Source organism: Oreochromis aureus, linkage group 15 (genome assembly GCF_013358895.1).
Source record: "Oreochromis aureus strain Israel breed Guangdong linkage group 15, ZZ_aureus, whole genome shotgun sequence".
Classification (NCBI taxonomy): domain Eukaryota; kingdom Metazoa; phylum Chordata; class Actinopteri; order Cichliformes; family Cichlidae; genus Oreochromis; species Oreochromis aureus.
Genome location: NC_052956.1, coordinates 29,183,249 through 29,209,286, shown reverse-complemented (window position 1 = coordinate 29,209,286; position 26,038 = coordinate 29,183,249). Strand labels below are relative to the sequence as shown.

Genomic DNA, 26,038 nt, shown 5'->3' with positions numbered 1-26,038 from the left:
GAACATTGCAGCCGACCACACAGCAAATAGGAACCATGGCTGTTGTGTGTACTGTTAAAATCTCCCAATTCTTTTAATCTTTGGGCTGAAGGAAGGACAATACTCGGTGTATAAATGCTCAATCAACAATTATTTATTCCATACAATTCAACACTTTATGAGCATGAACCATCCGGATGGGGAGACATGCATGCAGAGGGTCACAGCAAATCTCAAAATGGTGGAGGGTTTCACAAGCTCTTATAACCTCCGTTGGCCCCACCTAGTCATAAAATCTAAACCTTCACATGTTTTCTAACTCCTAGCGAGCCTGACTTATGGCCTTGGCTCCCTGTCTTTCGGTTCTCTGTAAAGGTGGGGGTATTGAATGTGGTGTGTCTCTTCTATTATCAGCATGACAAGGCCTTCTGCACACAATATTCTCTTCTTAGCTCAGCACCATGAAATACCAAACAACAGTGTCACCCATTCAACAGTATCGAGTACTACAGGTCAATCCAATAGATCTAATGATTTTCACACTCTTTTAAGTCAGAAGTATAATGCAAACTAAAACTACATACTAATCACACACTCTATACTAAGGGTATAATATGAACTACAGCAGTATATTAATTCAACAGATATACGGTAACATATGATAGCATAATAATCTCACAGTACCTTCGCTCCTTTTTCGCTTGCGCTTTATTTTGACCACAAAAATGGTGCATCAGGCCAAAATCCTTTCCATCCCCACCCCCGTGACATCACGCTCCAAAGCCCTATGGTAACTAATGTTATAGAAATGCTCCGCCCCTAATGAGCATTTGAGCAGCCAATCATAATCATCTATGTCATGTGATCATGAGTCAGGAAGCGGATTGTTGTAGTGAGAGTTTAGAAGCACCATGGATGACGAATTTGAAGGTACCAGCTCTCAGGTAGGAAGATAACTTTCAAAAGTTACATGAATGCAAACAGGTACCTTGTCGGGTTTTTTTTTTTTGTTTGTTTTTGTGTTTTTGTTTGTGGTTTTTTTGCTTTTTTCTTATTCTTTTTTTTTAACCCTGTCCTGTGTGGCAGGTATTGCAATCAGACTTGTGATCTGAATGTATAGTCATTGTGTTCTTAGTGAATTTGAATTAACACAATAACCTCTGCGGTTGACAGACTGCCGGCGCCAAAATCACATGACCAATTTAAGGCGTCACAGCAAAAAGATGGAGCGACCCAGGCTTATGGCGTTATTTTTGTGCCACTATTCTGAGCGCACTTAAAAAAAAAAAAATTGAGCGCACGTAAAAAAGGTTTGCAGGTGCAAGTGTTGCATTTTGAGGAGAAATTTATTTTGAGCGAAGAAAAGCTGAATTTGAGTGAACAAAATTCATTGCTGCGTGCAAAAAATGTATTTCAGTGTTTGCTATTATCCATACACACACACAATTGCAGCCCCTCTCCCTCAGTTTTTGCATTTGCGCTTGCTCGCAATGTGGTGCTCGCGCTCTCAACATTTCTGCCCGTGCGCGCTCAACTGACAGACTTGGATGCAAAAAAATCTGATTGGCTGTTCTGGTTTCCAATCAGCTCGAAGTGACGAAATGCAATATCCCAGAATCCATTTCATCCAAAACTCAAACGAGGCAGTGGCGGAGGACCACAGAGTGGCGGAGTTTGAAATATTACTCTTTCTGGGTCACAAAATAAACTTTTAAGATATTTTCATGTGAGAATGGTGCTGTGTAAACTTCAAATATCTGCTTGATTCATCAAGACATCACATATTTCCATAAGTGCTCTAAAGTTTTAAGGAGATAGAGAAAGAGTTGAGCGCGCACGGGCAGAAATGTTGAGAGTGCCAGCAACACATTGCGAGCGAGCGCAAATGCAAATTCAGCTTTTCTTCGCTCAAAATAAATTTCTCCTCAAAATGCAACATTTGTACCTGCAAACTTTTTTCATGTGCTCTCAAAGTTTGTTTTTTTTTACGTGCGCTCAGAATAGTGTCACAAAAATAATGCCATACAGGCTGTGTCCCAATTCAGGGTCTGCACGCTTGAAGTACGCGCAGTACTACTACGTACGGTGCGTACTATAAGTACGAGAAGTGCGGAAGTGAGAGGCTTGTGAAATGGGACGGTCTAGCCTTCGTCGTGCTGTTCAGGTTGCCTAGCAACCATGATACTAACCGCGAGAAAGGTTTCATACAGCTTTGTTTGACAGAAATGAAGGAGAAAAAATGTTTTGTTGGTCATTCATTTTTGTCATGACATCACTTTGATTAGTTGAGTATCTGAGGCTGAGACCACGGGACTGTAAAACATGATTGTTGGGCTTCATTTCTGTACTGAACAGTCATTTTAAGATTAGTTAGTAAATAACAATTAGCTAATGTTGTTCATGAGACTAAAATCATCTCACTGTGGTAATGTAAATATAATATGGCCAATAATATATGTATTGTCAGATTATTATGATATATATATATATATATGTATAGAATAGAATAGAATAGCTTTTTATTGTCACTGTTACAAGAACAGTGAAAGGCAGTTTGGCATCTCTCCATATGTGTGGAGTACACAATAGCGAATGTATTTACACAATAACAGACAAATTTACATTTACACAAGAAAAGATATGTACAAGTTATACATACACCTGCAAACATACACGCACATACATACATATATGTATATATACATATTTGCATCCGTACATGCGTACACACACATATTTCCACATACACACTTACATCTATATACATACACATACATGCCATCTAACTAGCAGGTGCATTGAGAGGTGCAGTGTGATCAGTGATATTGCACATTGAGTGTGTGTGTGTGTGTGGGGGGATGATATTGCACATTGAGTGGGGGGGGTGCTGTTGGAACTATACTGAATAATGTTATAATAAATACAGTTTAAAGAGGTAAGGGTGTTGGTTGGGGCAGCACGGTGGCACGGTGGTTAGCACTGTTGCCGCACAGCAAGAAGGTCCTGAGTTCAGTTTCACCATCAGGCCGGGGTCTTTCTGTGTGGAGTTTGCATGTTCTCCCCGTGTTTGCGTGGGTTCCCTCCGGGTACTCCGGCTTCCTCCCACCATCCAAAGACATGCAGCTTGTGGGAATAGGTTAATTGGATAATCGAAATTGTCACTAGGTGTGAATGTGTGAGTGAATGTGAGTGTGAATGGTTGTCTGTCCCTGTGTGTTGGCCCTACGACAGACTGGCGACCTGTCCAGGGTGTACCCCGCCTCTCGCCCTATGACAGCTGGGATAGGCTCCAGCGCCCCCCGCGACCCTGAAAAGGATAAGCGGATGCGAATGGATGGATGGATGGATGGATGGGTGTTGGTTGCATTGAAGTATGAACAGAAATACGATTTATAAATAAGGTGTAATGTCCATGAGTGTTGGCAGTGCAGTTATCCTCCAATCAGGGTGGAGGTAGGGCATGTTTGACAGCCTGTGGGTAAAAACTTCTGTTGAGTCTGTTTGTCTTTGACCTGATGGACCTGTAGCGTTTACCAGAGGGAAGGGGGGAAAAAAGTGAGTGTCCAGGGTGTGAGGGGTCTTTGATGATGATGCTGGCTTTCTGCTGAAGTCTGCCAGTATAGATGTCTCTGAGGGGGGGCTAGTGAAGTGCCGATTGCCCGCTCTGCTGCCCTCACCACCCGCTGCAGTTTCCTCTTGTCCCCCGCGGTGCAGCGGTTGAACCAGAGTGTGCAGCAGTAAGTCAGAAGGCTCTCAATGGTGGAGCGGTAGAAGTTTACTAGCAGTCTTTGGGGTAATTGGGCCTGACATAGTTTCCTGAGGAAGTACAGCCTTTGTTGTGCTTTCGCTACCTGGTGGGAGATGTTTGTGGACCAGGTAAGGTCGGCCGAGATGTGGACTCCGAGGAACTTAAAGCTTTCTACCCTTTCTACCTCCTCCCCATCAATGTAGAGGGTAGAGTGCTCAGATCGCTTTGTTCTTCTGAAGTCGATTACCATCTCCTTGGTCTTGGCTGTGTTCAGATGCAGGTTGTCGTCACACCATCGCTTCAGATGCTGAACCTCCTCTCTGTAGGCTGAATCATCGTTGTTGTCCATCAGTCCTATGACAGTGGTGTCATCAGCAAATTTTATAATGGTGTTACTGGTGTGGATTGATGAACAGTCATGGGTGAAAAGTGAGTATAAGAGGGGACTGAGGACACACCCCTGTGGGACACCCACATTCAGAATGAGGGTGGAGGAGGTGTGCTCTCCCATTCTTACGTTCTGGGGTCTGTTTCTCAGGAAGTCCAGTATCCAGCTGCACAGTGAGCTGCTGAGTCCTAAGTTGCTTAGTTTATTAACCAGTTTGTGGGGTTGAACTGTATTGAAGGCAGAGCTGAAGTCCACAAACAGCATTCTCACATAGGTGTTACTACAGTCCAGGTGTGTGAGGGCTGTGTGAAGAGCTGTTATTATGGCATCCTCTGTCGACCTGTTTGCCCTGTATGCAAACTGGTATGGATCGAGGTTTGCAGGGATGGCAGCTTTAATGTGTGGCATGATGAGCTGTTCAAACATTTGGCAATTATGGGTGTTAAAGCAACTGGACGATAGTCATTCAAGCAGCTCACTGTGTTCTTCTTGGGCACTGGAACGATGGTGGCTGACTTAAGGCAGGATGGTACTAATACTGTAGCAGTGAGAGGTTGAAGATGGTGGTGAAAACCTCTGCTAGTTGGTCTGCACATGCTTTAAGCACTCTACCGGCTACACCGTCAGGACCAGCTGCTTTCCTCGTGTTGACTCTGCGCAGTGTGGCTCTGACCTGGTGCTGCTCCAGCTGGATGGGAGCGTCATCCCTCTCTGTAATGGCAGGATGGGTGATGGTGTCTCTGTTTTCTTGGTCAAAGCGGGCGAAGAAATGGTTTAGGGTGTCAGGTAAGGTGATGTCTGGGGAGTTGGTTTGTGTGCAACTGTCTTTGTAGCCAGTGAGTGTCTTGATCCCCTGCCACATGTTTCTGGAGTTCTTTGTGTTAAAGTGTTCCTCGATGCGCTGTTTGTATTTGCGCTTGGCTTCTTTTATGCCTTTAACCAGAGATTGGCGTGCCTCTTTGTAGACTTGTTGGTCTCCTGATTTGAAGGTGCTGTCACGTGCTCTTAGTAGGGCTCTCACCTCACTGTTGAGCCATGGCTTCTGGTTTGGGAACACTTTAACGGTCTTTGTTGTTGTTACGCTCTCAGTACAGAAGCTGATGTATGAGAGTACAGCAGATGTGTGGCCCTCCAAGTCTGATCCTTCTGCAAATACACTCCAATTCGTGTTATCAAAACAGTCTTGTAGGGCCGTGGTGGCTTCCGCGGTCCACACTCTTACTGATTTTTCCGGTGGTTTTTGTCTTTGAATTAGAGGTTTATAAGCAGGGGTCAGGGACAGAGAGAGATGATCAGAGAGTCCGAGATGAGGCAGATGATGCCTTGTAAGCATCTGGGATGTTGGTGTAGACCTGGTCTAGTGTGTTGTTTTCCCTCGTCGGAAAGCTCACGTTTTTAAAGAATCCAGGCAGGACAGATTTCAGGTTTGCGTGGTTTGCGTCGTGTACCTGGAGTCGAGTGTTTTAACTGATGCATGAAACGATACATTTTTAGACATAAGTTGTAATGGCCGCCATTTTCTTTGTGAGTATTTATTACACAGCGTGCTGCGGGGAAAAGCCTGTTCTAACGTTTGAATCTAAGGTTTATATTTTAGCACCTGACAGCTCTTTTTTGCTTCTCATCCGTAAATACTCTGCATCTTTCATGTGATTCAGTTTATTTTGAAAAGTCTCAACAGGATCTTGAGCTTTATTGTGAAAGGTTTATGTGGAAATTAATATAGCCGCTACAGTGACCATCAAAATAATGAAAAAATATTGCCGTAAACAGTTTATTTTGCGACACCACGAAACAAACAATAGCGTAAAATGAAATGATAGACATTTTTATATCGTCATCCGATATATATCGTTATATCGAACAGCCCTATATATACATATTACAGGATATATTACAGCAGTGAGCTTGAACTCTGGGTCAAAGATTCAAGTTGCAGTTATTTATATTTCCCATCACCTTAAAGCTTCACTCAAAGACAAGTATCTTTGACAGTGTATATACAGATGTATTAGTGGTGCAACGGATCAAAAGTCTCACGGTTCGGATCGGATCACGGTTTTAAGTCACGGATCGGATCAATTTTCAGATCTAAGTATTTTTTGCCTATTAAAATCATTCAACTGAAGAATCATTCCACGCACTTATCTAAAAACTAATTAAGGTGCAATATGGACATAATGGACCATGCTGGGCATCCTCTGCATCCTCTGCACACGGCCATGACATCACAGGAGTCTGTTCAGTGACAGGTTGCTTCTCCCAAAGTCAAGGACCAGCAGACTTAAAAAGTCCTTTGTCCCACACGCCATCAAACTGTTTAACTCCTCGCTGGAGGGAGAGGGAGGGGAAACGGGGACAAAGGAGGGGGGGGACAAGTAAGCTGTAGTGCCATTTCACTGTGCAATAGTTTTTGTTAATATCCAACGGTGTATTAGACTCATAATACTTGAAATGTGCCGTTCCCTTGTATTCTTATTCCTATTTATTCTATTTATCCCTTTTGTATTCTCTGTATTTATATATGTGTATATATGGTATATTTCTGCTCACATTCTGCAACTTCTGTCGGTGCTGTGCTCCTGGAAACTGAATTTCCCGGAGGAACCCATCCGAGGGATAAATAAAGTTTCATCTAATCTAATGTAATATATAGGGCAGTGCAGGGCTTTGTATCTACCACTCTGCTGTGATATAACGAGCGGTTACGGTCACGTGGCGTTCTGTTGCCCTGGAGGTCCACCCATTTGTAGTTAGAGCAACAGAAGATGCCTGGGACAGTTCAGCCATAACTCATACATGCTTGGAACGATCTTGTCACTGAAGTGGATGCGCAACGAGCTATCATAGCATGGCTCAAGCACGTTCATCACAGTTTAAACCCCTTGTTTTGCCGCGACTGAATCGGCCTCCGTCTGCAGCTAAACACCCAGTAGCTTTTGTAATGGCTTTAGCCCGGTCGGACTGGGCAGCAAAAGGTTGCTTAAATGCCGCAAACTCCTCTGCTCCGCTACTTGGACCGCTAGCGCTGACCATAACTACAGCTTGACAGACTGACCACGCGCACCATACACATACTTTTTTTTTTTTTCTTTTTAGAATCTTTGGATCACGTGTGTACCGAACCGTGGAGTGGGATCGGTTCGGATTTCGGATCAACCGTGATCCGTTGCACCACTAAGATGTATTATACATAAGAGACAAATATTGTTCGTTTAATATGTTGGCATTATTACATTTGGCTCGATGCTTACTTTTATGTGTAAAAAGAAAATGTACGAGCTGTGATAACTGTTTCTGATAGAATGAAGAGTAGACTGATATATGAAATATTCCTTTATTGGGTGAGAAACTCAGACCATGTCATAACTGCTTTAAGTCATACAGAATAGATATCAGAGCCTTAAACAGGCTGACTTCTGCTAAATGCGTCAAACTGGGCAGAAAAGTATACAAACACAGAACATCCTTATAGAATATGATGTAACACTATAGATAAGACCTACCCAAAGTGTGGGCAGAGCCATTGCAGGGGGGGCGCGGTATGAAAAGTTTGGGAAACACTGCTATAGATCAACTTACCTCAGAATATATAAAGCATATAAACAATTACAGCAAAATGATGCAGCAAACACAGCAGTACTACTAATCCAAAATACCCAAAGCTTCATAGAACTGAAACAAACATTTATTTGTAGGTCCATTCAGCTGCTGATACATACTTTAGGTTTCTGAATATTAAACTTGTTGCTGCCTTTCATACTGTTTAACTTGAAGGCTCTGAGTACTTTCTCCCACACTGAAAACACTGGAATGATGAAATTATTTAAATTAGAGATGGCACGATACCACTTTTTTTTTTATGTCCAATACCGATACCGATATCATAAATTTGGATATCTGCCGATACCGATATGAATCCGATATTGTTGGGTCTGTTCCCACAAACCCCGCTAATTCTAGAGACTTATTCATCATGAATGAAAACAAGACAGTCAGCGATCGATCGATTACTTGCGCAAGGGAGGCCTCGTCTATGTCCAGCATGGAAGTGACCCCGATGAGGGCCTCCTCTCGCTGGCTTTTATTGACAAACTTCAAACAATAGTTTACAAAACACCTCCCCTCGCAACCCCCTTTGGTTACAAAGACAAGGCACTGTATGTATATGCATGCAGGTGTGTGTGTGTGTGTGTGTCCTCCTGCTGACCAAAGGGTCGTAAACGCAGGAAGCTTACATCAAAGGAAGTAGATCTTCCAGATAGGATGTATCTGCTATAAAACCTCCCCCAACACAAAGTGGTTAGAGGTGCTCAGGATCAAAGGAATAGCTTTGATAATACTGCTTGAACTAAGACTGTACAAATTTAAGAAACACAATGGCAACATTCAACAATTAGACCTAACAGATATAGTGTGTTTTTTAATCAATAAAACTGTTTTTTTAATATCTTGCTGCATTTTGTATAAGTTCATCCTCAGGTTTAAATAAACAAGAACACTAAAGCTATTCTGTTATACCTGTATGTAAAAAAATGCACTGCGCCCAAAATATTTCATAGTTCAGCAACACTGATCAATCTAATAAACTTAAACCTACTCCATCCTCCCTATTCTGGTATTTTAAAGAGTACTTAGGTTGCTTAATATTTCTGCTAACTAATAGGGTTGCAAACTCCCAGCAAAAAGAAAATACGGAACCACCCCCCACCCTCCACCTCATGATGCTTAATCGATGTAATCAACTTTAATTTGATGCAGGGTAGGGCTGGGCTATATCATACCGTTCACGGTAATACCGGTGTAATTTTGGGCAACGATAGGAAAATGAAATATCGCGATAGAATATGGGTAAAACGCGCATGCGCAGTGCCTATGTTTACATACACACATGGCGGCGTATGTAATGAGAAGAGCGAAAGTGGATCGTTAAATGAAACGGATGAACCAGAATATGATTGTAAAAATGCTGCAACTTCAGTGGTGTGGAACTGGTTTAGCTTTCGTCCATCAGATACATAACAAAGCACTATTTTTGGTAGAGCATGCTAGCGGGCCGTCGTTATTACCGTGTTGTTTGGAAAATACGGCACACTTAAAATCAATCCTTTGATTTTTCTGAAAATCGTCAGTGCCCCTTATAATCCCGTGTCCCTTATGTATGAATTCTGGTTGTTTACTGACCTCGAAACGATTTTATGTGGTACACGGCGCTGGAAAATCTGTCAAATGTTTCAGTACGACTTTGCTAAGTTATGAAGCCGCACCGCTTGATGGATTGTCGGAGCATTACGGCTGCCGTAGGCAGGAGCCTCGCGGAGTGATACGTACTGTGCTTCAACATAATATTACTGTATTGTGTGTGTATAACCTCTTTTTAAGTTTTGTGGATATTCTACATGGTTATGCTGAGGATATGTCGGCCAATTTCCACTGGAAATGCCTTTTGGTTAAACTGTCAGCAAGGAATTTGCACTGTTAAATTTTTATATAACTTTAATGCACATAAAAAACAGCTGCTTGTTTAAGTGAAAATACATTGATGGGGTTTTTTGCACTAATAAAGTTGTGGAGTTGTAAAGTATTTTGTCTAGTGTCAATTATATCGTCAGTTATATCGTTATCGCAAATTTTCAAATGTATATCGTGATAAATATTTTTGGTCATATCACCCTGCTCTAATGCAGGGTGAAAAAAAAATGCACAGAAATAAATTATTTTTCAAGAATAATTAAATAGATTCAAAAGCTTTCTTCAACAGAATTGCAGAATTCACAGATGGTACCTTCCCAAAGGAAAAAGTACTATAGCTTACTAGGGTATATTAGACTTAACAGTTACTATATACAGTAATGGACTTCTATACATTTTACATCAGATTAAAACTTTGGGTGTAAGATTCAGATAATTATTTATTAAAAGCTAGACATTTTAAATGAGAATAAGAAAGAAAAGTATGTCTTTTCCCTGTTCATGCCCTATCGGCCCCCCTGGCTAAACTTTGCTAGATCCGTCCCTGCACAGTTACCAGCCGTCAGCTACGTAGAAAAAGATCCTGGTCTAGAAAGTAATATTAAATAAATTCTAACAACAGCTTATCAAGTTTAAACGTGCTGCTGTTGTTCAGCCGCTGGTTTCCTCTTTCTGGTGCAAAGTGGGCCAAATACAAAGAAGAGAGACGGACTCGAAACAAAAAAGCCGATCAGCTGATCATTAAGCTGAAGTAGCAGCAGGAAGGGGAGGGAGAGAGAGAGGCAGTCGCTCCATATATCGGTTGTTAAGCTTAACATGGGAACGCTTTACAAACATTCAGAGATGAACTTACACACTTGCTTTACTTCTCTCTGGGATAACTTTCTCGGAGATGAAATGCTGGTTTGGTAGCGAGGCTCCAAATACACACAGCCGCTCTATCACATGACGCATACTGCTCCGACGTGCTACGGTTATGAGCCGAGTTACGCCATGTCGCAAGTTTTCTGAGGTGTTTTTTTTTTATATTTAATGGATCGGATTACATTTTTTATTTCCCTCCGATATCCGATCCAGTAATTTAGGTCAGTATCGGACCGATACCGATACGTAATATCAGATCGGTCCATCTCTAATTTAAACATTACCTAATAAGACTGATTCAGAACAGACGGTTAGTTATTTTAAACTTTCCTAGCAGTCCTTCACAAACAGGGAACAGTCTGTCTATTCTCTCCATCTGTCAGCTGCTGCTGGCTCTTCCTCCTCCTCTTCCTCACACACTGCTGAGTTTGTCCTGGTGGATCATCAGGGGTGCAAAGCCTCACAGATGATGTGCAGCAGTGGGTCCCTCAGTCTGTCCTCACTCTGGACACTTGCAGTTGCCACACATGGAAATCAAATGTGTGATAAGCTGCAGGATTCAAACACAAGTGTAACTTATAAATACATGTTCATACTTTTATTACACAATCAGAGAGAAAGAAAAAGAGAGAGAGTGCAGGACAGACAGACAGGTGACAGTCTCAGGTGTATACACTGCTACAAAACAGCACAAGAGAAGGAGGATTTAGTGTTTGTGTTATTACGAGTGCTAAACAAGAAGAGTTCCCAGATGGTACAGTGGACACATGTGTGACTCCTGTGATTAAAGCATCTTTCTTTCAGCTTAACGAGTGAACCGTCAGCTCGTTCAAACACACGTTAAAGTACGTTTGGCTCGACACCACCAAACAGAGGCAGCAATGTAACATAGCTAACATTAACAGTGCAGTGAATCCTGCTTGTGCCGTGATATTCAGGACTGCAAACCGAGCAGCATCACTGACTTTCAGCTTGTTGTGTTTGTTGATATATGACTGACTTTAATTATCTATAAAATCATCACATTCTCTGTAAGATTAAGGTCAACTATATATAGATATATATATATATGTGTGTGTGTATATATATATATATATATATATATGTGTGTGTATATATATATATGTGTGTGTGTATATATATATGTGTGTGTGTATATATATATATGTGTGTGTATATATATGTGTGTGTGTGTATATATATATATATATGTGTGTGTGTATATATATGTGTGTGTGTGTATATATATGTGTGTGTGTGTATATATATGTGTGTGTGTATATATATATGTATGTGTGTATATATATGTGTGTGTGTGTGTATATATATATGTATGTGTGTGTATATATATATATATATATATATATATATATATATGTTTAGAAGTAGAGGCTTTAAAACCAAGTTAACGGTGAAAGTACAAACATCACTAATGTCACACAACTTTACCGACATGTGACCAACAGTAATGTTTTAATGTTCTTTATTATTAAACATTCGCACATAAATAAGTGACATCATATTCAGTACTTACTTTTGACAGTTTACTCTTCGTAATACGGCCTTCTGCCGTATTTTGCGGCAAAATTATCCACACCCACCGCCGCGCTATGAATTGTGGGATATATGGGACCACGAAGCGTGCACCGGACCACGCTTGATATTTGGGGAAATCGACGGCGCATTTGGAGTACGCAATTGAAGTACACTTCGAGTTGTCACTTGGTGGTGACGTAATCGCACTCAAAATGCGTACTTCAAGCATGCGGTCTCTGAATTGGGACACAGCCCCAGTCTCCATTTCAACTTGTGTTGAAAGTGCGGACTTCAAATGATATTTTCTTAATTGTGTTAATAGGCCACGTAAAACCAGAGTTATGATTCAAAACAAAAGAAACAGTACAAACAGTGTTTTCTGAGGACAGCGCTACCAAACACTCTCTGTTGGCGACCAAAATTTAATTTGGTCGCCAATTTTTTATTTTTAAAACCAAAAACGATGCATGTCTGCCATTACCTGCCAAAACCGGAAGTAACATAATATTTCGTGGGAAACGTAGTTTTCCCCCCTCAGGGCCTTTATATACCTATGCTGGTGGTTTTAAGTTATGTCTGACATATGTCTGTGCAGTTTCTGGGATGCTTAGACCTGAAAATGCACTGTTGGAAATTATTTTATTTTTTATGTTTTGTTTTGTTTTTTTTACTTTTCTAAAAACAGATGGTGATCTTTTCCAAAAACGATAGGACAGGTGTGGAGGAGAAAGAAGCAAGAGAATGGGTTCCTAAGGTGGGCAAGAAATATCCAGCTTCTTCTCCTGTAGTTAACGATGTAAATATGTTGTTTTCACACATCCATGGAAGGTGAGCAAAATATATATTTTTCTGCTCTAATAACAGTCTGTGAGCTCATCTGAAGATGATGGGACAGATGACTGGAAACCCACACAGGATGAATCTGAAGGCTATTCAGAAGAGGAGGAAGAACAAGAACGTAAAAGGATTCCTAAGGTAGCCATGAAAAAGAAAACTGGGTGTCCTGTGCCACAAAGAGAGGTGAAATTCATCCTCAGTTTCAGTGCTTCCACAATCTATCTATCAAAAATGAGCCAAACATATTGTTGTCTTCTCTTAAAACAGATGGCGGCAGCATCTGAAGAGGATGGGACACATGATAGCAGACCCACACAGGATGAATCTAAAGATGATTCAAAAGATGAAGCAGAACATTTGGGACAAATGATTCACAAAGTGGCCATGGAAAAGGTAAATATTGTCCTCTGTTTCAATGCATTCAACAAAATATGTCTTTGTATTCTTTTACATCAGATGGTCAGCTCATATGAAATATGCAAGGAGTAAAGGTATTGAAGGTACATGAGTTTAAATACCTGGAGTCAAGCATCCAAAGCAACAAGCAGTGCAAAAGGCCAGGCAGGGGATGGCAGAGCTCAAGATACTAAGGTTTTGTTTGGGAGTGACCAGAATGGAGATTAGAAATGAGTGCATCAGAGAGACAGCTCATGTTGAGCCGTTTGGAGACAAAGTTAGAGAGGCAAAGCTGACATGATTTGGACATATGTAGAAGAGGCATAGTGAATATATTGTTCCATATAGAGCTGCCAGGCAGGTGGAAAAGAGCAAGCCCTTAGAAGAAGTTCGTGGATGTAGTGATGGAGGATAAAGATAGGGTTGGTATGAACGAGGAGGCGGCTATGGATAGAATAAGATGGAGGCAGATGATCCACTGTAGTGACCCCTAAAGGGAGGAGCCAGAAGAAGAAGAAGAACTCCGCTCATTTGAAGAGGATGGAACAGATGATGGGAAACCTCCACCAGATAAATTCAAAGACAATTCAGAAAAGATGAGTTTAAGGAAGAGGTGAGTTAGCTCCAGTCCATTTTTAGTGAGGTCATGAGGAGGAGGAGTAGTGGGAAACGTACACAAGATGAATTCAAAGACAGTATATATATTCAAAGAAATATAAAGGTCAAATCAAAAGTAGTCAGAATTACTAACAGTACTGCAGATAATTTATTTTCATTGGCATTTGTAAATATTAAGTAAGAGTAAGACAAAAAATAAAACTTATTTTAGTAGTTGTATGCGTCTTGTTTTTGTGTACAGAGGGCGTTTGTGAGCAGTGAGTTGCCGCAGAGGACAGAGGAACAGGAACAGGTTGCTGTCGCCTCAAAGACTCGAAGGCATCACAATGTCAGAAATGGACACAAGTGTCCCATATGTGGACATGTATATGCTGATATTGTTCAGCACCTAAGAGTCACAGAGCAGGTTGTAAATAAAACTGAGCTGACTCTTTTGAGCCAATTTTCTCATCGGCAGTAAGTGTCTTAATAAATTCTGAAAGATAAATTTATATTTACTGTCCCTACACATTTTTTCTGAACACTGCATTTATTTGATACATTTATCTTACACATCCAATTTCTATTTCCTCCTACTCAGCATTTTTTTTTTTACTATTTTTACAGCTTTTCTGCAAATCTGGACTGTCCAGTCCGTTTATGTCAGTCAAAACATCTTAATCGGCTTGACAAGCACCTGGAAAAGGTCCACAAATTACAGGTATGTTATTGACTTTGTGGTGTTTCTGTGTGGTTTTTGTGTGTTGGTGAGGCAGCCCTTGATCTCTGGAATCAGATGTTTATGTTAAAGGGACTTACATTTAGCTCCTTGCATTTTACATATTTGTTACTCTGGTGAAATGAAAGTCTTCCAGTTTCTATAGAAGAATACGGTGGTTCTTTCTTTGTCCGTATGGTGTATTTATATAATGTTCCTCGAGCTCTAGAAAGCATGTTGTGTGCATAGATAAAAACATGAAGGATGCCCAAATAAGTAAAATACTGACCGTTTTGATATATGGTTACACAGAAAACTGTTTAAACTTAAACCTTATCACATCTAATACTAACTTTTTCAGAAACCTATGATTAAACTTTACATGCAAAAGGCCAAGGACAGACACATTGCTAAAGAACTGGCACTTCTGAGGGCATCAAATCCCACACCGCAAATGGTCTCACACATGGATGAAGTGGATGATGCTGTAATTGAGGAGGGCATCTTTAGGGCACTGGAGGAAGGGTCAAAGGTTGCTTCTGCTATAGCCTCTTCCAGCAAGGCTCCCAGTGACCATGTTACACTGATCCACTGGCCTGCTCGAGACGATTCCGTTGACGATTCCGGTGACTCTGACAGCGAGGCTCCCAGTGACTCTACCAGACCAAACCTACAGCCTCCTCTCTCTGCCAGTGACACTCTCAGTGACCACACCATCCCAATTATGCAGCCTCCTTCTCTCTCCACCAGCAAGATTACTTGTGATTCAACAGTGGTATCCCCTGATGTGTTAATCCCAAGCAGTGCACCTTACTATGTAGCAAAGCAAAAGAGGGGACGTCCTCTCCCGAGGACACCTGCTCCTGGTTGCAAACACTGTCAGATACTGTTCACTGAGCTACAGGTGGTGAAGCAGTTGCTAGAGTGTGAACTTGATAGGAATCATGAGTTCAAGCAGATACATTCTTCAACCAAGTGTGCAAATGTGAGTATTGTTTACCTCGTGTGATTGTACACCTCATTGTGAAACATTCTTTCATTTACTTTTGATAAACAAATCTGCTTAATGATCCTTTTTATTTCAGGTTAAATATAGCAGACGTAAACGGTTTTCATCCAGCAAAGCCCCTCACTATGGTAAATAATATATCTTATCAAACTTACTACTGTAAAATTTCAAGTTTCATGTTTTATTGTCATGTACAGATAAACATTGTAGCCACAGCTTTACATGAACATATAGAAGTGAGCAGCTATATTAAAGAAGAAAATGTATTTATTACTACTAATAATAATAGATAATAAATAACAAAATACTAAAGTATTAATATTAAGAGAATTTGTTTGGAATTTACAGTTTCTCATTTACAGTTGTGCAAAAACTTGTGCAGTAAGGATTTAAATTGGTTGATAGTGACAGTTTGTAGAGTCCAGTAGTTGTAGTTGTAGTAGTTGAGTTATTGTAACTGACTGTTAAAAGTCAGCACAATGAAAATAAACTGCACCTAAACTTGGTTTATATCTGACCCAGATAGACTGCAGGTCATAACTTCTTACCTGAAGTTCAGTTCACCTGACACTCGGATCAGCGGCCGCCTCGGGTTTCTCCTCTTGCCTCCCCTTTCACTCATCCACATGCTGGCCTCCACCACTAATTAATGTTACTGAATCTGTGGAAGCTCCGCCATAGCCACCACCGGCCAGCATCTGGCCAATACACCACCTTTCATTGTTTATACCATTACCAAACAAAAAAAAAAAATCATTGGCCCACCGAGCAAATGCCCAATGGCCAGTCCAGCTCGGTCGTGCCATCAGTTAACCCTATACAAATGTACTTTGATATGATGTCTGTTCTTGCCTCATCAGTAAGACTGGTGGAAGAATTTAGGGCCCATGCAGAAGGTGTGAACCCTAGCAGAAAAATACATGAAAATGCAAGGCAGCGGGCCACTCATGTCATCCAGTTTCTGGAATTCATGGCAGACCCAGCAATTCCAAACACTGACCTTCTGTTTCTGAGGAACCATGGAAAAGTCCGTGAGTAAGTGTTAAATTTGAATGATTATTAGTTTCTATATATATGTGTGCATATACAGTTTAACACATGAATTAATTTGTATTTTTGACTTTGGAGTTTTCTAGCACACCTGCAAGCAAAAGGGTTTAAACCAACAACTCAGAGAGCTTATCTCATGGATGCTATTGCTTTCATGAAATATATATTAAACATGTCACCACCACAAGTCAGACTTGGAAATAAAAGGATCAACGCCCTTTTGGTCGAACTGAGGGCACGTAACAGAGATGTTGGCCGTGAAGTAGTCGTGCACCAGCTGAATGTGCGCCGATCTAAGTCTAGTACGTGTATATAATACACATCTATACCTCTACCTACTTTAATGACATGATGTTAATAATAAAGTGTCTAAGGGATTGTGCTTAAAATTTTTTTTAGAAAGGCTTGTCAAAGCAGAAAAACATGCTTTGTTCATTGAAGAGGCTCCCCAGAAGATTGCTGCCGCACTGGGTATGGATCACTACAATGATCACAATGACACTGAATGTTCATTTTACTTAAGAGGGATTATACAGACTTCAGATCTGTGTTAAGACAAAGCCCCTACAGATCTTTACATCACAGTGACCCACACACTGAAACTGAGCTTATGTCTTTTCTGTCTAATGTCCAGTTTAAATTGAAGAATAATGTGCAGCTTGGTCAATGTAATGCACATGAAGCCAGAGCTAAAACACATCACCATTGCAGTGAAATATGTGCAGCTCTGGATTAAGATGGAGCCCTGCACATTTTGATCTTGTTATTTCTGGGATGATTGTAAAGATTATTTTCATTATTATGGCTAGAATAAAGTGTAAGAGCTATTTGCACTTACAAAGAAAAAGAGTTTTACTTTTATTGTTTCATAAAAGGTGTCCACAATTTAAATTTTAATTGCAAGAAATTTAATTAAATGAGAATAAGGAAAATAAAATAATCACAAAACAATAATCAGATTACTTAAACTCTACTTATCTAACTAAGATGCTCTAAGCTAATGCTGAGTGTGTTCTTTTCTTTGGTGAGAAGAGGTTGGAGGAAGGATGTAAATCAAAATCCTTCTAAATTAACCGCCTAACACAGCAACAATGAGCAGACGAAAAGGAATGAATTCACAGGTTGGACAGGTTTTCAACTGTGAACCCCTTCGATCCAATCTTTTGGGCTGCTCATGTTGCAGAAGACAAAAAAGAAAAATATCTTCTCCACCTCACCTTTTCACCTGTTCACCTTTTCACTGGACGTCATATCTTCCCACACCTTATCTATCAATGTGTAACTTTTAAAATTGTAAATGCTTCATTACATTTTCATTGTTATTCTTAATATAGAGCAGAGGTTCCCAAACTGGGGGGCAGAGCCAGTGCAAGGGGGGGGGGCGCGGTATGAATTTAAAAAAAAAAAAGAGGAAAAAAAGAACGCTTGGACAGGTTTTTGACAGGGCTCCCACACAAACACAAAGCAGGAGATGAAGCATCGCCAAATATGTTTCCAAACCAGCTTCCTTCCAAGCCAAAGACTAGAAAATCTGGTGAAGCATGTCTTCCCTTTGGCTTCACCTGCACAAGTGCCAAGGTAGGTCTCCCCTGCAGAATTGGTTTTCCCTGCGTCGGGAGCGCGCACTGAGCTCTCCAAATCACGGACAAAACAGTATCCCACATTCTTCATTTTTAGTTCACAGTAAGTTAGTTATTACGAACTACTCCTGACATTTTGGAGATGTTAGCTCTTTATACAGTAAAGTTACAGTGCGATACAAATAACATCAGGCTGATCCTGCCATGATTTGTTCCCCCTGTTCAAATCACAGACAAACAGTATCCCACAGTTTATGTGGGATACTGAGAGATACTGTGGGATACAGAGAGGCATTTTTTGAAAAATGTATTGATAGCAATGTTGAATATTATTACACAGGAAAAAAAAAACAACTACACGTAAAATAATTACACCATGACGCCTCTGCCTTTCTAAATGGAGGGACAGTAACTGCATGTGTATATGTAAGCATGTAAAACCTGAAGATAGTAAGATTAACAGTATTTTGTATCTATCCGCCATTGTAGAAATTCATCTCATGTAAACAATAACGTGGCACAGCGTGGCGTGAAAAAAGGCACATACCTTTGACGTTGCGTGACGAACTCTTTTCTCTATTCTCTATTCTCCATCCACACATAAACGCAAAAACTGAGTCTTAAAAAATCTCAGTTTTCGGTGATTCGAAACGCCGTTTACATGTAGACGAAAGGTCCAAACGCATAGAAACAGCTGCGTTTTTAAAAATACCAGTGTAGGTGTAGACGTAGCGTTTATTACACTACTGTAATAAATTACAGTAGGCAGTGGTTGGGGGGGGCGCGAAGATTTTCTTGTAAAACAAAGGGGGGCCTAGCAAAAAAAAGTTTGGGAACCACTGACATAGAGAATTCATATTCAATCACATCTGGATGTAAATCACTTCATGTTTCATTCAGTTTATGTGATTCTACTTCAGTTAGATTTGTCTTTAGGACCTTTTCACAAGAACATCCATTGTAACGTAATCCCTTTCCAATTCAAATGCTTCTGAAAACTCAGTTAATTACCATTTATTTCTCTAGTTATTTTATGCTTTTATGAAAACATACATTTTGTTTGTCAGATATTCTTTGAGATTATTAGCTCCACTGTGTCACATTCAGCCACATTATACACAACATACAGAAACACACACACAGACACACACACACACAAGGTCAGACACTCTGTGAGGCCTGTTATTAGAATCACTGTTATTCTATTCTCAGATTCATTACACTGGTTAACTTACACATTTATTTTCCTTTGTTTCATTTATTTTCAACATGCCAGAAATTGAGCATAACTAACCCTCAGTAAAACAAGTTACAAGTTATGGTATCTGGAACAGATTTACATTCGATATTTAGAGTTATATTTTCATCTTTTTTAGATGTTTGTGGAACTTTCTTAACAATCAATAAAATCACCTTGAGATCATGTTTCTGTGTTTAACAATTACAATACTTAATGTTGTTACTGATTCAATATTATGTGTGTGACTATGTGTATACTTTCCTGCTTTCCTTCACAAACCCGCAAAGCTGCCTAGTTTGAAGCTGGATCATGTACGCACGGACGCACGCACACACACACGCACACACACTCAGCCATTATAACAGCCATTTCTACTACTTAAACATGTTTGCATTTGTTATCTATATGTAGAGGAGGCAAGGGGCGTGAGACTTTTATCTCTTTCTATCTTCTATCTTAAGACACATTACAGGGTTTTGTAATTGGAAACTGGGTTTTTTGTATGGTTGGTCTGGAAAATTTGTTTGGTACTTTGTGGTGCTTGCATGGTCCTTGAGACATGGTGCTTGTAAAGTCCCTCTATAATCTGCACAAAGGGACTGAACATGTAAATGCAGTGTATGTATTGGCATAGCATATTGATACATACAGTGTTCTCTTTGTGTTTTTACAGATGACCTCGAGAAGCAACCCCAGAACAGAACAATATTGAAATTGTTTTTGGACTGTTGGGTGGATACCTCATTGCCATAACTGGCCACCGAAGGGAGTGGTCATCAACATGACTACTGAGGAGGTTGAAATGGCAGAAAAAAACTAAGCAGGGTGCCCGCATCATCCGTGTAAGTAGGAAAACTATAAAAATCCAAGTATACATTCTTTAGTCACCTGCTCAGAGAGAATAAACATGTCTTTTCATGTATTAGGTTAAACAGCACAAAACTCAAAGATACCATGGGGAAGCAGCTGTCCCCCTGTACAAGAATGAGTATACCTGGTTGCAGCGTTACAATCATATTAGAGAGTATATTGAAGGGGGTTCGGAGGCATCAACTTTTTTCCACAGTTCCAGTGGAGGTGTTCTTCATAGACTACCGGAATTTTTCAAGGCAGCCTGGGAGATGATGAATCTGGGGATTGTCCCCACCTTCAACATGATACGTTCCTCCTGTAGCACTTACGTGAGAAAACCTTTCATTTTTATTTTTAGACACACAATGAAGTAGGTTAAAGTGTCATGGGTTTTATTCATGTGGTTTCTTTTAAAACATTATTCTTTCAGGCCAAGCGACAGTTGGGACGTAAATCTTATGACAGAGTGGCAACGTTTATGTGCCATGATGCCATCACAGCCAAAAGATTTTACCAAGGTTATTTAAACAAGCTAAAGTGAAGTCATATATTTATCTATACACTTACATTTATTCATATTTAGTAATATTGCTTTGCACAGCTGAGGACCCTGCAGAGGACACACTCCAGAGCCGAGCACTGACCACCCATGCAATTGCAACATATGCAGCAAAGAAAAGGAAAAGGAGAGAGGACAGAGGATCTGTGCAGGACAACGACAGTGAAGGATCTGACAAGGAAGAGCAGCAGTCATCAGGAACAGAGGAGCTTTTAGACAGAAGGCTCTTCCAGTGTAGCAGTAACAAGGTATGTGTGCCCTGATTCCCTTGGTAAGAGTTTTGATTGGTTGCACTTCTTTCATATATAATCATTTACTCCATCATGAACAAAACATATTTAATTTGTACCATAAACAGATGGTGAGCCCAGGTCAGGGTGAGGGTGCCGGTAGTGCTGGAGCCACAATAAGAGAAACTAAACGGGATTTGAAAGAGGAGGTGGAGCATCTACAAAAAGTGACATACCAGTTGCGCAAGAGAAAAGTATGTAATGTATGTTCTTGTACTTGTTTTTAGTGTTTTCACTGATTACTAATCTTTTACCTTTTTATTTTTACTTTTCTAAAATCAGATGGACATCTTTTACAAAAATGATAGGACAGGTGTGGGGAAACTCACACAAGAAGACAATCCACAAGAGGAGGAGGAGGATGAAGCGAGAGAATGGGTTCCTAAGGTGGGCAAGAAAAATCCAGCAGAGTTTCTTCTCCTGCAGTTAAAGATGTAAGTGTTTTGTTTCCACACATCCATGGAAAATGAGTAAAATATATATTTTTCTGCTCTAAAAGCAGTCTGTTAGCTCATCTGAAGATGATGGGACAGATGACTGGAAACCCACACAGGATGAATCTGAAGGCTATTCAGAAGAGGAGGAAGAACAAGAACATAAAAGGATTCCTAAGGTAGCCAAGAAAAACAAAACTGGGTGTCCTGTGCCACAAAGAGAGATTCATCCTCAGTTTCAGTGCTTCCACAATCAATCCATCAAAAATGAGCCAAACATATTGTTGTCTTCTCTGAAAACAGATGGCGGCAGCATCTGAAGAGGATGGGACACATGATAGCAGACCCACACAGGATGATTCAAAGGATGAAGCAGAACATTTGGGACAAATGATTCACAAAGTGGCCATGGAAAAGGTAAAAATTGTCCTCTGTTTCAATGCATTCAACAAAATATGTCTTTGTATTCTTTTACGTCAGATGGTCAGCTCATATGAAATATGCAAGGAGTAAAGGTATTGAAGGTACATGAGTTTAAATATCAGGAGTCAAGCATCCGAAGCAACAACCAGTGCAAAAGGCCAGGCAGGGGATGGCAGAGCTCAAGATGCTAAGATTTTGTTTGGGAGTGACCAGGATGGAGAAGATTAGAAATGAGTGCATCAGAGAGACAGCTCATGTTGAGCTGTTTGGAGACAAAGTTAGAGAGGCAAAGCTGACATGGTTTGGACATATGTAGAAGAGGCACAGTGAATATATTGTTCCATATGGAGCTGCCAGGCAGGTGGAAAAGAGCAAGCCCTTAGAGGGAGTTCAAGGATATAGTGATGGAGGATATAGATAGGGTTGGTATGAACTGTGGTTCATACCACAGTTCTGCTCTGATCTGCTCTACCGGCTGTGGTTCAGGCGGTAGAGCAGATCAGCTACTGATTGGAAGGTTGGTGGTTCGATTCCTGGCTTCCCCAGTCTGCATGCCAAATATCCTTGGGCAAGATATTAACCCCAAATTGCCCTCCGATGCATTCATCGGAGTGTGAATGTGTGTGAATGTTTATTAGTTGCACTTGTGTTTAGAAGTGCTTGTGTGAATGGGTGAATGAGGCATGTTGTATAGAGCGCTTTGAGTACTCCGGGAGAGTAGAAAAGCGCTATATAAGAATCAGTCCACCTAACGAGGAGGCGGCTATGGATAGAATAAGATGGAGGCAGATGATCCACTGTAGTGACCCCTAAAGGGAGGAGCCAGAAGAACAAGAAGAACTCGGCTTATTTGAAGAGGATGGAACAGATGATGGGAAACCTCCACCAGATAAATTCAAAGACAATTCAGAAAAGATGTGTTTGAGGAAGAGGTGAGTTAGCTGCAGTCCATTTTTAGTGAGGTCATGAGGAGGAGTAGAAAGCTGCAGTGAATCTAATGATCGTGCTGGTGTATGTATAATACCAGCAGTGAGTTCTAAGGACTTGGACTGTCCAAAAACTATTTGCTAACAAATCAGCACAGGCACTTATAATGGTGCACTATTACAAAATGCTTTTACTCACAAATAGGGGGATAAAGTTCATTCTTTGCAGTTTGATTTGTATTTAAACCATCAATACCAACATGAAACTGGTTTATAATTTTTTTCTTCTTCTTGCATTTCTGTGTGTTATATGTACAGGACAGGGAAACGGCGATAAGCTTATTACCAGTACAACACCAAATTCCAGTTGTTACTCTGAATTCAGTCACTCTCAAGACACCCATGGTAAGAACAATTGATTACAAATGTCAACAAAACTGTAAATCACACTTGATGAGATTTTCTTTTACAATTAAGATACGTATGTTTTGAAATTAGATCTTTGCCTTTGTGTGTACATTTCAAGTTTTCTTCTACTGAGGCGTGTGATCACAACCATGCTTAAACAATTGTTTGGCTTTTTCCCCGCAGAAGGACAAAGTCGCACTGGAGGTCCCTCCTGGTGTAAGAGCACTCCAGCATAACAAATCTGAATATTACATCTAGATGAGTTAAAGTACCCATGTTTTTCTTTGTCGATCATCATTTTTCAGATGCAGCAGGCCTATGTAAACCAAGACACAGCAATGACTGTGAATAAGAATTCGGAAAAAAGTGTGATTCACCAAACCAGTTACTTGAAGAGGCTCACTTTTCATCAGTCAACTCTCTTTGAAGACACCATACCAAGATCTGGTAACTGGAAACCAGCAGCTGTAGTAAAAATACACAAGTTCAAAGAACTTTAAGGTGAAGTGGTATTTATTTATTTCTCATATGGTCTTAGATAACAACAAGAAAGACCAAAGTGGAATGTCATCTGCAGCAATAATAACCTCAGGTAAATATTAACATTATATTGCACAATATGAACAATGTTAACTTAATCAGTAAGTAAATGATTATTTTCTTAAAATAAAGAACAACTGGAAGAGAAAGAGATACAAGAAGAATCTCTGGAGAAGATGAAGTGTGAAGACAAAGGAGGGAAGAGAAAAGAAAAAGTACAGCAGGAGCCTCTGGAGAAGATGAGGAGCAAAAGGCAAAGGAAGGAAGAAAAGATACAGGCAGAGCCTCTGGAGAAGATGAAGAGTGAAGCCAAAGTAGGAAAGAGAAAAGAAAAAGTACAGCAGAAGCCTCTGGAGAAGATGAAGAGTGAAGACAAAGGAGGGAAGAGAAAAGAAAAAGTACAGCAGGAGCCTCTGGAGAAGATGAAGCGTGAAGACAAAGGAGGGAAGAGAAAAGAAAAAGTACAGCAGGAGCCTCTGGAGAAGATGAGGGGCAAAAGGCAAAGGAAGGAAGAAAAGATACAGGCAGAGCCTCTGGAGAAGATGAAGAGTGAAGCCAAAGTAGGAAAGAGAAAAGAAAAAGTACAGCAGAAGCCTCTGGAGAAGATGAAGAGTGAAGACAAAGGAGGGAAGAGAAAAGAAAAAGTACAGCAGGAGCCTCTGGAGAAGATGAAGCGTGAAGACAAAGGAGGGAAGAGAAAAGAAAAAGTACAGCAGGAGCCTCTGGAGAAGATGAAGCGTGAAGACAAAAGAGGGAAGAGAAAAGAAAAAGTACAGCAGCAGCCTCTGGAGAAGATGAGGGGCAAAAGGCAAAGGAGGGAAGAAAAGATACAGTCAGAGCCTCTGGAGAAGATGAAGAGTGAAGCCAAAGTAGGAAAGAGAAAACAAAAAGTACAGCAGGAGCCTCTGGAGAAGATGAGGGGCAAAAGGCAAAGGAAGAAAGAAAAGATACAGTCAGAGCCTCTGGAGAAGATGAAGAGTGAAGCCAAAGTAGGAAAGAGAAATGAAAAAGTACAGCAGAAGCCTCTGGAGAAGATGAGGAGCAAAAGGCAAAGGAAAGAAGAAAAGATACAGGCAGAGCCTCTGGAGAAGATGAAGAGTGAAGGCAAAAGAGGGAAGGGAAAAGAAAAAGTACAGCAGGAGCCTCTGGAGAAGATGAAGCGTGAAGACAAAGGAGGGAAGAGAAAAGAAAAAGTACAGCAGGAGCCTCTGGAGAAGATGAGGGGCAAAAGGCAACGGAAGGAAGAAAAGATACAGGCAGAGCCTCTGGAGAAGAGAATTAAGATTATGAAATAAAAGAAGGAAAAATCCACAGAGTTCTCAAAGAAATGGCGAGAGAAAGTCTCAGAAAATAAGGTGCATGAAAGAGTTGCTAATTAAAAGTGATCATCTAATGAGTTACTGTCACGTTTATTTTCTGGAATCACTGGTGCTCTCAGACTTGACATTATATAATTCCACCATATGTGAGATCAGTCAAATTAAGAAAGGAGACATGCTTCTTGAAGAAGTAAAAGTCAAAGCTTAAGATATAATGTCAGTATGTAATGGCTGAAGTTTTGGGGTATGTTGTACTATACAGTAAAACCATTTGATGCCATTTGGTCCTATATCTACACAAGTTTCAGATGTAAAATCATAAGGCTAATATGTTCACATAAATTTCATAACTTAATCAGAATGTACATAGAGGTCCTACCACTGGGGGAAAGACCAAGCACCACAATCTATCACATCTTCTGAACCACTTGCTCTCATCCACATAGGGAGCCGCATTGAACTTGTTAATCTAAAAGAAAAAGTGACTTCAATTTTGCATCGGTTTGCAGATTTGTTCTCCCCCCTGCCCGACTTTACTTTGCTTATAGAGTGCTATTTTGAAACGCAGCCTGGGGTGATAATGCATTCATAGCCTGACTCGAGCACAACAGGCAAATTGTTCAGAAGAAATTGGGCAAAATGTTGAAACTGGGAGTGATAGAAGAGTAACACATTGTGTAGTGTTTCCTCATAATTCTTGTAGGGAACAAAGATGCGTCTATATAATCTATAATTGTTAATCAGTTCTTGATAATCCCCTTTCCGAAACACAGACTAATCTGTGATTACTACCACCTGGACTATTGAGTCTTGTACTAAATTAATCTGGATTAAGTTAAAACCACTAGTGCTAGGGTGACTTAACCAAACTCA

At 40.5% G+C, this 26,038-nt stretch overlaps 2 protein-coding genes across 4 annotated transcripts; both read left to right on the top strand.

The window, feature by feature from the left end:
* Positions 1–879: 879 nt before the first annotated feature.
* Positions 880–20,167, top strand: LOC120433004. Its single transcript, XM_039598444.1, has 12 exons — positions 880–923; positions 12,673–12,741; positions 12,852–12,962; positions 13,092–13,217; positions 14,080–14,294; positions 14,445–14,538; positions 14,897–15,520; positions 15,621–15,672; positions 16,405–16,579; positions 16,673–16,896; positions 16,994–17,065; positions 20,088–20,167. The coding sequence occupies exons 1-12, from the start codon at positions 891–893 to the stop codon at positions 20,165–20,167; spliced, it is 1,875 nt and encodes a 624-aa protein (XP_039454378.1). The 5' UTR covers positions 880–890.
* LOC120433095 (golgin subfamily A member 6-like protein 22) lies at positions 20,148–25,425 on the top strand. 3 transcript variants are annotated; one of them, XM_039598657.1, is made up of 13 exons: positions 20,148–20,256; positions 20,341–20,595; positions 20,697–20,784; positions 20,868–21,073; positions 21,184–21,309; positions 21,398–21,502; positions 21,618–21,728; positions 21,853–21,966; positions 23,217–23,303; positions 23,490–23,522; positions 23,612–23,753; positions 23,845–23,898; positions 23,979–25,425. In XM_039598657.1, exons 2-13 carry the CDS (start codon positions 20,536–20,538, stop codon positions 25,139–25,141), a joined length of 2,289 nt encoding a protein of 762 aa, XP_039454591.1. In that variant the 5' UTR covers positions 20,148–20,256; positions 20,341–20,535; the 3' UTR covers positions 25,142–25,425. The 3 variants fall into 3 exon arrangements, with proteins under 3 accessions (XP_039454591.1, XP_039454589.1, XP_039454590.1); XM_039598655.1 differs by having other exon boundaries at positions 21,615–21,728; XM_039598656.1 differs by having other exon boundaries at positions 20,248–20,595; positions 21,615–21,728.
* The last annotated feature ends 613 nt before the right edge of the window (positions 25,426–26,038 follow it).

Excerpts from the sequence above, each read along its gene's own strand:
- LOC120433004 (XM_039598444.1), top strand. The coding sequence starts at position 891 with ATGGATGACGAATTTGAAGGTACCAGCTCTCAG. Across the intron at positions 12,742-12,851 it reads CAAGAGAATGGGTTCCTAAG|TCTGTGAGCTCATCTGAAGA; the intron begins GTGGGCAAGAAA and ends CTCTAATAACAG. Across the intron at positions 12,963-13,091 it reads AACGTAAAAGGATTCCTAAG|ATGGCGGCAGCATCTGAAGA; the intron begins GTAGCCATGAAA and ends CTCTTAAAACAG.
- LOC120433095 (XM_039598655.1), top strand. The coding sequence starts at position 20,536 with ATGATGAATCTGGGGATTGTCCCCACCTTCAACATGATACGTTCCTCC. Across the intron at positions 20,596-20,696 it reads GTTCCTCCTGTAGCACTTAC|GCCAAGCGACAGTTGGGACG; the intron begins GTGAGAAAACCT and ends TTATTCTTTCAG. Across the intron at positions 23,523-23,611 it reads CACTGGAGGTCCCTCCTGGT|ATGCAGCAGGCCTATGTAAA; the intron begins GTAAGAGCACTC and ends ATCATTTTTCAG.